The 12,422-nt window shown below is 34.5% G+C and overlaps 1 protein-coding gene across 1 annotated transcript in view; it reads left to right on the top strand.

Moving 5' to 3' along the window:
- hecw1b (HECT, C2 and WW domain containing E3 ubiquitin protein ligase 1b) overlaps positions 1-11,825 on the top strand; it is a 32,644-nt gene extending 20,819 nt beyond the window's left edge. The window contains 13 exon segments of the mRNA XM_042718994.1: positions 1,537-1,636; positions 1,734-1,817; positions 1,956-2,062; positions 3,510-3,624; positions 4,808-4,921; positions 5,239-5,391; positions 5,570-5,668; positions 6,696-6,781; positions 6,784-6,818; positions 7,183-7,329; positions 7,445-7,559; positions 7,870-8,068; positions 9,170-11,825. Of these exon segments, the coding sequence (XP_042574928.1) occupies positions 1,537-1,636; positions 1,734-1,817; positions 1,956-2,062; positions 3,510-3,624; positions 4,808-4,921; positions 5,239-5,391; positions 5,570-5,668; positions 6,696-6,781; positions 6,784-6,818; positions 7,183-7,329; positions 7,445-7,559; positions 7,870-8,068; positions 9,170-9,281 (1,466 nt within the window). The 3' untranslated portion in view covers positions 9,282-11,825.
- Positions 11,826-12,422: the final 597 nt, after the last annotated feature.

Here is a 12,422-nt window from a genome sequence, read left to right as displayed (position 1 = left end):
CAATGCTCCATCACACGCGTCCAAGTACTCCACAGCGTGGCTGGCAAGAAAAGGGTCTAAAAGAAGAAAAACTAATGACTTGGCCTCCTTGTTCACCTGATCTGAACCCCATAGAGAACCTGTGGTCCATCATGAAATGTGAGATTTACAAGGAGGGAAAACAGTACACCTCTCTGAAACAGTGTCTGGGAGGCTGTGGTTGCTGCTGCACGCAATGTTGATGGTGAACAGATCAAAAAAACACTGACAGAATCCATGGATGGCAGGCTTTGAGTGTCCTTGCAAAGAAAGGTGGCTATATTGGTCACTGATTTGTTTTTGTTTTGTTTTTGAATGTCAGAAATGTATATTTGTGAATGTTGAGATGTTATATGGTTTCACTGCTGAAAATAAATAATTGAAAATGGGTATATATTTGTTTTTTGTTAAGTTGCCTAATAATTATGCACAGTAATAGTCATCTGGACACACAGATATCCCTCCTAAAATAGCTACAACTAAAAACAAACTAAAAACTACTTCCAAAAATATTCAGCTTTGATATTAATGAGTTTTTGGAATCATTGAGAACATGGTTGTTGTTGTTCAATAATAAAATTATTCCTCAAAAATACAACTTGCCTAATAATTCTGCACTCCCTGTAAAGAGAATATATATATATATATATATATATACATATATATTCTGTTAATCTATTTGTTCTGAAATAGTTTAAAAATGGTTTTAAAAATAAGTTAAAAGTTAAATTCTTTAAAAGTGGCATTTGTAAAGCATAATGTTACAAAATTCTATTTCAATTATGAACTATTAATTCATCAGTGAATCTTGAAAAATGTTTCACTGTTTCCACAAAAAATTCTGAAGGATCATGTGACACTGAAGACTGGAGTAATGATGCTGAAACAGGAATACATATTTTATTCAAAGTATATTCAAATAGAATGCAGTTATTTTCAATTGTAATACAATTTCACAGTATTACTGTATATGTTTTATCAAATAAATGCAGCCTTAGTCAGCATAAGAGGTTTTTCAAAAACATTAATTATCAATCCCAAACAATAGTTTATTTCTGTTTCATCGTAATGGATGTCTTTACGTTTATGTATTTGTTCTGAAATGGGTTCAAAAGTAGATTTTAGTAGAAATTTATACTTAATCATATAAAACTTATCCATATGACATTGCATAGGTATACGTAATAATAACATATTTTAGTGAAGACATTTGAGTGATTAATCAGTGGCTGAAATTTTAAATTTTTTCAAAAATTGATTTGCAGAAATGAATCAGACTTTGCCAATCTATGGCTGTTTTGACAGTAAATTCAAGCCAGAGACTCTTTTTTTAAAAATCATGATGCAAGGAGGGAGTGTGAAATTAGTCCTTTGGCTTGTTCTTTAGGGTCCTTAACAGATCAAATAAAATTGACATTAATATCACAATTTCCATGATCATCACCAAAGAAACTCAATGTAACATAAATATCCAGTATATACAGTTGAGTTGATATGAATTCTTTTCCATTTGTGTCCCAGCATACAATGATAAGATTGTAGCGTTTTTACGGCAACCAAACATCTTTGAAGTGCTACAGGAACGGCAGCCGAGCCTGGCGAGGAATCACTCGCTCAAGTATGACCCTACACTTTCCTCGGTTACTGTAACAAAATACATCATTGGTACTTCCAAACAGTTCTTAGTTATTCGAGTGTGTTTATTATGTCTGTAGGGAAAAGGTGTATCACATCCGCACCGAAGGCACACAGAGACTGGAGAAGCTATCGTGTGATGCTGACCTGGTCATGCTGTTAAGGTAAAGCCCCCTACTTCTTATGAACTGGCCGTGCTAAACAAGAATTATTATTATTAATGCACAGGCAATGTTTCCTGAGAGTAAAATTTATAATGTCATGCATGTGTTTTTCAGAACGTGTTTTGCTTTGCTTTTCAGTTTGTTTGAGGAGGACATCATGTCTTACGTTCCTCTCACATCATTTCACCCGGGGTTCAACTTCTCTCCCCGCTGCTCTCCTGGTTCCTCTCCTCAGAACTCTCCTGGTGAGTCAGCTGAGAGATTAAACACAGGCCTTCAGATGCTCTGCAAAATGCATTGTTTGCAAATAAAAAAATTCCTAGGCCTCATTTGCACCTTCCAGTAACATCCTTCTCAAATGCTTAAAGCAAAATCTCCTATACCAGGGCTTGACGCTTACTTTTTTCCCAAGGAGAAACATAAAAAAAATATTAGATGAGCAATGAAAACTGATCAAATAATGGGTTTCTCTTAGTAAATGGATATAAGGATGGAGATATTTAAAAGTGTTATTACTATAAGAATTTATTAGAATGCTAAAAGTACAGTAGGTGTTTTATTTTGAAATGTCTATGCTTTACCATTGCATATTTACTATTGCTCATTCAAAAAGATGAAGGTGATAAAATATGCACTATCACAACTATCTATATAATAAAGTAAACATTGTCATAATTCGTCAACAGTAGATCCTAAGCAATCTTTTGGCATGAATGCACCCTGTTCATTGATTGCAAACAATCCTGTAGAACATGTAGCTGCGTCATGATCAAGCAGCACTCACATTTATCTAATGAAGTCATAGTCTTTTAAAGTTTAATAAAGTATTTAATAATAAGACTGTATTGCGATAAGTGTTTTTCTTTCCCCAAATTTAAGACCTCCTAAAATGATAAGACATCTGTTATACAATTTAAAATACTTATCATTGCTGACCTTACGTTTAATGGACTTTTCTCATTCATACACATGGTTCTAAATACATTTTACAGTTCACACACATCTATTTTTAGTCGCAAATGTTTGAGCCCTAAATGTGTCTCTCACCACCTTTGTAAGACACATTAGCCCATACACACCCATGTTTAGCAGTGGGAAAGGATCCGAGATGGATGTTTACACCAGTTCAGTTGCTCTTAAATTGATTTATTTACATTAAGAACCTCAAGTTTGCAAGGAAAGTGCATTCGTAGTTCATTGACACGCGCTCTGATCTGCTCTGATAAAGGCTTCCTTGAGCGAACTCCTCTCGTTCCAGCCTGCTGTCTGTCTGGTGAGAGCTCTCCAGGTCAGCCGCTCTCTAGCCTTAAATACTGTCCCAACCCAGCTGCCCCAGCACATTTACAGACCCCAAACCTTACACACCTTTGTCTGCTACGTTTCCTTCTCTCCTAAAGTGGTTAACTAGTCTGTTTGGTAGAACTTGACTGCTGTGCATGTTTGGACAAACCAGATAAAAATGTTTGAAGACAAAACTGTCCTCCGAAACATTATCAAAAATCTTTTTCCCTGAAATCTGTCTTTTTCATAATGAAATAAATTATCATCTCCCTTTTTGTGTTTGTTCTCAAGGTGAACTCTTTCCGAGTTGTTTGATGGCCTGCTGAACCTTGACAGTCTTTCCTTGATGACTGATATTTATAGTAAGCTAGATTTGACATCTGTGGTGATGATTTGTGACTGTCTTTTTAGGGACCCAGAGGGCTCGGGCACCAGCGCCCTACCGCAGAGATTTTGAAGCCAAACTGCGCAACTTCTACAGGAAGCTGGAGGCAAAGGGCTATGGGCAAGGACCCGGCAAGATTAAGTGCGTAGTCTCTTCTGCTCTCCAAGGCTGCATTTATTTGATCAAAAATGCAGTAAAAACAGTCAAATTGTGAAATATTATTTGAATTTAAAATAACTGTTTTCTGTTTTAATATATTTTAAGATGTAATTTATTCCTGTGATGCAAAGATGAATTTTCAGCATCATTACTCCAGCCTTCAGTGTCACTTCAGATCTTTCAGAAATCATTCTAATATGCTGATTTTTTTTTTGGAAACTACTCAAGAATTTATATATATTATTATTATATATATATATAATGTTTGTAAAACAGTTTTGTTGCTGCTTAATGTTTTTATTATATATTTAAACCATAAAAAAAATAAATATATATATATATATATATATATATATTTTTTTTATCAGATATTCTTATGATGAACACAAAGTCAAAAAAAAAAAAAAAAAAAACCACCACATTTATTTGAAATACAAATATTTTGAACCTTATTAACTCTTTCCCCACCAAATTTTTTTTAAAAAGTTGCCAGCAACCACCAGAGACTTTGATGATTTTCACTAAAATTCAATGGCCTCCAGTATATTTTGCTGTGTGAATATTTAAATATGCAATACAGCCAAAATAAAGATCAGAGCCTCTACTTTTAAACAAACAAAATCAGTTTTATTCTAGCTTAAAACATTATAATATTCAGTATGATTATCAAAGCATAAATCAAGTAAATCGGTTCCAGCAACACCTCCAAAGCTTGCACAGCCATATACCACTTCCTGGATCAACATTTTATTCTGTAACATTATGCAGTTTTCATTTATATGCTGTCTATTGCTGATGAACATCATCTGTTTACATAAGAGATCGCTCGTTTCTCTGTCCTCTTCATGCGTGTTTTTGTTCGGGAGGTTTTGTATGTGTAATAACGCCCCCGAGTGTATAACAGTGAAAACACGAAAAGCCGTAAAAACTAATCTTTGGCGGGGAAGCGTTGTCTTCTATAAGACAAGATAACTCGTCAATGGCAGGGAAAGAGTAAATGTAATTGTCCTTGATGGATCAAAGTGTTCATTTCAATTTACAAAACATTTAAAATGTTAATGTATGCATGTGTACTGAGCAAATACTAAATATGTTAACAAATGCTAAAAAAAATAGTATCTGCCGGATAAATGTCCTTCAGTTCTCACTTCATGTTGTTTTTTAGATTGATCGTCAGAAGAGATCATCTGTTGGAAGGAACATTTAACCAGGTCATGGCCTACTCCCGGAAAGAGCTCCAGAGAAACAAGCTGTACATTACCTTTGTTGGAGAGGAAGGGTGAGGCAGATGAATACAGATATCAGCAAATATAACACAGTGTATAGCACATAATTGCTGACATTAAATGAACACTTTTTCTGAATATATTCTCAAATTGACTGAAACACTGAAAGCAAACAAGGCTGTTGGTACATTTCAGAAGTGACACAAGGGGAATTAACAAATAGAAATATCCAAATATATTTGTATATAAAATATATAGTCTTTTAATAGTTTTAAATGGTAATGTGACACTATTTATTTCAGAAAGCATAAACAGAGAGGAAAGGCAATAGTTATGTGTAGTTATATCTGAATTCTGCTTTTCTTTTCAGACTGGATTACAGCGGTCCATCGCGGGAGTTTTACTTCCTGCTATCTCAGGAGCTGTTTAACCCTTACTATGGCCTGTTTGAATACTCTGCTAACGACACATACACTGTCCAGATCAGCCCCATGTCTGCTTTTGTGGAAAACCATTTGGAATGGTAAGGTTCTTTTCACTTCCTTCCAAGGAATTCCACTTTCTGTGTGGTATGAGAACGCACACTGAATTGTCATTGACAGAGAAATAAATAGTGATGTCATTGGCTGCTCTCACAGGCTGCTGGTGTTATTGCCAGAACGTCTGTTTTTTTGACCGCATGATGTGACGTGTGTTTTCAGGTTTCGTTTTAGCGGTCGCATTCTTGGCCTGGCTTTGATTCATCAGTATTTGTTGGACGCCTTCTTCACCCGCCCGTTTTATAAAGCTCTTCTCAGACTGTGAGTGGACCAGAAACCATTAAATGCATTCAACTACATGCAGAATTTGAAAATGGTGACAAAATTGACAAATCGTGAGCGTGCTGTGTTCTATGCAGTTGTTTTGTAATTGATTTTTTGCAAATTTTCAGCATTATTACTCCAGTCTACAGTATCACTAATATAATGATTTGCTGCTCAATGAACATTTATTAATATTATTCATGTCGAAAACTGTTGTTGTTTTAATATTTTCATGAAAACAGTCATTTTTTTTTGCCGTTTAAAAGAACAGCATTTACTTTTTTAATAATCATTTAATACATCCTTGCTGAATAAATGTATTGGCTGTTACTGACCCCAAGCTTTTAAACAACTGTTTATGTGTGCTCACAAATCAAATCAGTAATTTAATGAAATGGGATTTTCAGTAGCCAACAGGAAGCAGATATCTAGATGCGATCAATGGATAATTACAGAAAATTCAGTTGTTTTTTGACAGCTATCTCAATGTCAAAAATGTACCTAAATTTACTCTATTGCGATTTTACAAGAACAAAATGAGACATGAATGAAATTAAATGGCTTAAATTAATGTTTATTTTTTTCACACATTGTTTACTTAAAATTAAACAATATGTATATATATTTTATGAACAGAAAAAAAAAGAATTAAAGTAAATCTGTTAATCAATTAAGCGGCCATGAGCACCATAATCTTGAAGCAATCCCAAACATCAGTCGATTTGTTGGCCAGACCAATCCATCAGTCTAGCCCAGGGGAAGGCCACGTCGGTCCTGGAGTGCCACTGTCCTGCAGGGGTTAGCTCTTACTCTAATCAAACACACCTGAACAAGCCAATCAAGGTCTTTAGGATTACTAAGGCTACAGACAAGTGAGGTTTTTTTCAGGGTTGGAGCTAAACTCTGCGGGACATCAGCACTCCAGGACCAACGTTGCCTACCCCTGGTCTAGCACTTATCAGAATACCATATCCTGTAAAGTATTAAATGCAAAAGCACATGTTCATTGTTACCCTGTCTGCAGAGCCACGGATCTCAGTGATCTTGAGTACCTGGATGAGGAGTTTCATCAGAGCTTACAGTGGATGAAGAAAAAACACATCACATATATCCCACATCCAACCTCAACTAGGAAGTGTTCGGACAGGTGGGAGAAACTAATACAAACTAAACATACATTAATATATATATGTGATATATAGTGTATGTGTGTGCATATATATATATATATATATATATATATATATGTATATATATATATATATAGTGATATTGATGTATGTGTGTGTGTATGTGTGTATATATAAATATATATATGTGTGTATATTTATATATATTTTTAAATTATAATTATAAATAAAAAAAATATAAAAAAAAATAAATTTTTTTTGGGCATCAATACTAGCATAAATTTGTTGCTATTTTGTATTAAACAGCTGCCTAAAGATTCCTGTGGTTTATAAAAATTAGGGAAAGTGAAGTGAGTTAATCAAACAATATCTTTACGTCAGGTGACTGAGCGGGAGCTGAAGTCCGGTGGGACAAACGTGCAGGTGACGGAGAAGAATAAGAAGGAATATATCGAGCGGATGGTGAAGTGGAGGGTGGAGCGCGGTGTCGTCCAGCAGACGCAGGCTCTGGTCCGGGGCTTTTACGAGGTAAATATGCTTAGCATCAGATTTACTCTCTGCCCGTTTACTGAAAAGCTCTCCAAAAATACCCCACATAAAACCTCACACCTCTGTGTGTGTGTGTGTGTGTGTGTGTATGTAGTTGACTCACTCCCGTCTGGTGTCTGTGTTTGATGCCAGAGAGCTGGAGCTGGTTATTGCAGGAACAGCAGAGATTGATTTAAATGACTGGAGAAACAACACAGAGTACAGAGGAGGTGAGAGGACATACATACACACCAATACAAAAATACATACAACATAAAAACACTTGATATTATGGCCGTGCCAATAAAATCCATATGTTGAAGGATACAAGTATATATTGTATCATGATTCTTTTTTTTATTGTCATTTCAAGACCTTGAATTAATTATACTTTATATATTTTATTTATGTTTTAATCATATATTTTTCCTACATTTCAGTGAATAAGCGGGTCAGTGATTTTCAGTGCTGTCAGAGATGCTTCTATGGAAAAAGTGAAATATTCTAGTTGTATTTGAACACTCTGCTGGTTGTCGTCAGGTTATCACGATGGGCATATTGTGATCCGGTGGTTCTGGGGTGCGGTGGAGCGCTTCAATAATGAACAGAGACTGCGGCTGCTGCAGTTTGTGACGGGCACCTCCAGCGTGCCGTACGAGGGCTTCACCGCGCTGCGCGGGAGCAATGGCCTGCGACGCTTCTGCATCGAGAAATGGGGCAAGATCACATCGCTCCCGAGGTACAGTGACACACTCTTTCATCTTTCACAATTCTGATGCTGATTTGAGCTGGTATGGGAAATGTTTACCATGAATTCAGAGGATATCAGTAATGAAAGATGCAGGTGCTCTAAGGAATGCAAGCATTAGATTGCTCTACAAATGTTTCTTACTAACTCTTTTTGCAATTTTAAGATAAACAGTGTTTGCAATAATTTTACTTTCATTTAATCATTCTTTCCCCCATTTTCCATCCAAATGAAATAAGATATGAAAAATTATTAAAATTATAAACCTGTTCTTTGAATTTTCAGTCATGAAAAAAGAACTGAAATAGGCAACAAAAATGTGTAAAAGATATGAAAATAAATATTTCTCTTGCTATTTTCTTTTATTGTATAATATATTCCAGATTTATTTTACTTTGAAATGGTTTGGCTTACACTTTTTTTATGTATTTGTCAAGAGTCTGAAAAATATTCACCTTCATGATATTTACTTTCCGTGGTTAAGCATTAGTGCAAACTCTTAACAAATCAAAATAAATAAAGAGTAATTAATATAAATAGTTTAAAATTAACATGAAATTTATTAAAAATAATAATAATTAACAAAAAATTATAAATATAAACAATAAATTTAAAAAAAAAATCAAATATTATTATATAATTTGAACATTAAATAATCATTTAAATAACATAAAATTAATAATATATAATATAACGAATATAATATATATATAATACGTAATATATATAATAATAAAATGTATAGTATTTAATATATAGAATATTTTAATATAATAATATTAACATTAATAATATAATTAAGAATATAAATAATACAAAAAATGTAGAATTTATTCATATAATTTAAAATTACTAAAATAAATAATTAAAAATGTATAGTATTTATTAATATAATTTAAGATAAACATTAATAATAATAATAAACATATATATACAAACTTTATATATATATAATATAAATTTTTTACGTTGTTGTCATCAATGATAAAAACATGACCAGACCTGAAAACAGATTGGTCTTGACTTTAGAGACTCAAGGCCAGTCCACATGAGACTGAGTCAGGCTGCTGATGTGTCATGTCTGTTTCTCAGGGCGCACACATGCTTTAACCGTCTGGATCTTCCGCCGTATCCATCCTACACCATGCTGTATGAGAAAATGCTGATTGCTGTGGAAGAGACCAGCACCTTTGGCCTTGAGTGAGGACTTGACACATAAACCACCTTCCTCCCAGTGACCTTTCCATGTACACGTATGTAATTATCTATCTGCGTGGATCGTGTCCTGTGTCCGTTTCTTTGGTTTGTTCAGGACACCACTGCATGCATCAGTCACCTGCGCGGGTGGACAGTGTGTAACGGGTATCCAATAGTGAAACAGAAGCCTTCGACCTGCTTTAACACTCAGGGCCTCAACCTCCGCTGGAGTCGCTCTCAGTTCACACATCATCATTTCACCGCAAACCGTCACGGCCAGCATCCTTTCTGTTGTGCATTTTCACATTGACAAGAATTGTAAAGTTAAAACCAAATATGCTCACAGAAAATATCTGATCGAGGTGCCGTAATTACTGTAAATGTGTGCACTAGTTCACATAATCTCACCGAACACGGCATCATCACAGGAAGTGACGTCACTTCGCAGGAGTCAAAGGGGGAAATGGCAAGCCTGAGCCTTGATTTGACACTTTTGATTCATTCATTTGTATTAATCAATACATTTAAATATTAAAATCATTGAAGCATCAGACATGTTTAAGGATGTTTAATGCTTCATGCTGTCTTGTCTGTAATGTTTGAATGAATTTCCAGCGCTGACACATGATTGCTTTCAAGAAATTGATGTAACATATGTTTACTAAAATGTCAACACTAAAAATGAAAAAGAAAAAAAAAAAGTCAACACTACAAGCGAAACTCAACAAATCCAATCAGAATATATTTAATGTTAATTATACAGCTGTGTGGAGCGGGATTTTAAACCAATGAGATTGCTTTGTGGGCGGAGCCAATTAGCGTAACAAACTGTAAAAACAAAGAACTGAAAATGTCTTGTTCGTTGCGTTTAGATAAGACACTGTGTAAAGGTGCATTCATGGTAACGGCGATTTATAGTGAACAGGAGCGACATCAACCAGTGATGATGCGATGTGGGTGTGTACTTTATGTAAATGAGTAATGCAATGCACTGCCAACGGAAATGAAGACATCTTGGAAGTAAATGCTCATAATGAGCAGTTTCATGTGATTCTTTACACACTACTGCAGTTTCCTTGAGCATGGTCATTTTTAGTGTTACAATGGAATGATACTTTGTTTTTATTTATTGTATTTTTATGTATTTATTTCAGTTTTCAAAATCAGATCATGGGTGTTACTCTCTGCGCTCCCATTGGCAGTTGCTGCAGCACATTCGTTGCTCATTTGCATAAAGTTAAAATGTTTTAAAATTTACTTAAAAGTAAGTTCAGATTTCCCGATGCCATGATATGCACTCGCTTTCCCTAATGTTTATGAAATGTGTTTTTGTTTTTCTATTTATATGATGTCTTTTTATGACTTAAATTGGTGAGGGGACTGAAAGAAATGACAGACCAAATAGTAAAAATTGTGCACCACACGTCATGTTCTTCAGAGCAGTGAGTCAGTTGTTTATTCAAAAAGGAAATTGGTTTAAATGTCAGGACATGTTTCTTTCAAATGTCAAGACTTGTTCCTTCTGTGGTTGGTTTATTGGCGACTAGATTCGATTTTTGTGCTGAAGTTTTGATTATTGTTCATGTTTACATTTTAAGATGATGTGAATGTGTGTATTATACATTGAGATGCTCATAAATTGTCTTAACATGATGCCATTTAAAGGTGCATGTGTTTCTGTCTAATCCACAATTGATGAATCAGTCTTTAACTTTTGTCTCCTAATATTTCCATCCCCCCAAAAAAGCATTGTTTGAATATGCAGAAGAAAGGGAAAGTCATACAGATTCAATCATTATGTTTTCCTGAAGTTTCCATTTTTGGGTGAAATGTCCTTTTAACGCAGCGATGAAGAACAAGCACGGCAGGCTTTTGATCGTGTCTGAAATGTAATTCTGCTAAAAACAATTGCAGCTCAAAATGAACAACACTCAGCTTACGATATTAGGAATGTAGAAAGTGAATTTGTATTACTTATCCCAATTAAGAAATTATAAAATGTCTGTATATCACATGTGTACATACTTGCTTGAACAGTCTATGTAAAATCTAAATTTTAAAATGTGATGAATCAATTAAACAGCCAACAATTCATCTTTTTTTTTTTAAAAAAAAACATGTCTCCATACGTACTATTTGCATAATGTTAGTTTTCTCAAATGTATATTACTATGCATATTTGGTTGAAATTGTAAGAAATGCTACTCTTTGGCACTTGTGGAAGAGGTTTCTTCATTAGTCAAGACACTTGCAGCCATTCGACAATGTGAGAGAAATGAGAAGGTTCTGGGACAAACTGCCTCTCTATAAACACGGCATTCTGGGAAATGCAGAAGGATTTGGCTCCTGCTTCCACCTCGGACACGTACACTAGCTTGCATATGTCTTTTTACACTTTAATCTATGTGTATGGAAGAGAATTAGAGCGGAAAATGTACAAATGTTTTGAATTGTGTATTGAGGTCCCTTATAGCGCCTCTCTCAGGCTGAGCTCTGTAACTACAGCATTACACTGTTAACGAATGTCAATAAACAATCACTTTCTAATGCAGGAGCTGACTCTTGATCCATCGGATGTGGCTGTAAATATTGCTGAATCTGGAAAATTGTACTATTTCTTATTCAAATTAGATATTAAGGTTTATATGTTAAGTCGTCTGACAGTCCCAATGCAGCTTTAATCAGGTTAGACGCCACTGAATTTAAGGTCCAAGCTCATGTCATTTTCACAACAAGTCCTTCACAGCCTCGTTAAAATAATAATGTATAATTAATTTAGAAATTAAAATATGTAAGTGTATGTATCTAATGCTTACTGTGTATACAGAATCAAGTATTTGCATATAGCCTCTATTGCAATTAAAAGGGTTTTTTTCTTGTTTAATGCATTCAACAAATATTGCACTGCATTGAAGAGGAAGAAAATAAAATGGTGTTTTAGCAAATGTTATGCAATTTTTTTCACTCGTCTCTCAATTTACCCAATTTAGTATCTTCACAAGTCTCCCTTCTCATACCATTGTTATTCCTGTAATATTCAAGAAAACCTCAAGCCATCTGAAATGTGCCAAAACAAGCCAGCACATATTTCTACAACCATATAATTACAAAAATATATAAATAAAAAAATATATATTTCAAACTTGAT

Source organism: Cyprinus carpio, chromosome B2 (genome assembly GCF_018340385.1).
Source record: "Cyprinus carpio isolate SPL01 chromosome B2, ASM1834038v1, whole genome shotgun sequence".
Classification (NCBI taxonomy): domain Eukaryota; kingdom Metazoa; phylum Chordata; class Actinopteri; order Cypriniformes; family Cyprinidae; genus Cyprinus; species Cyprinus carpio.
Note: the sequence above shows the minus strand (reverse complement) of the source record. Positions and strands in the feature narration are given on the sequence as shown.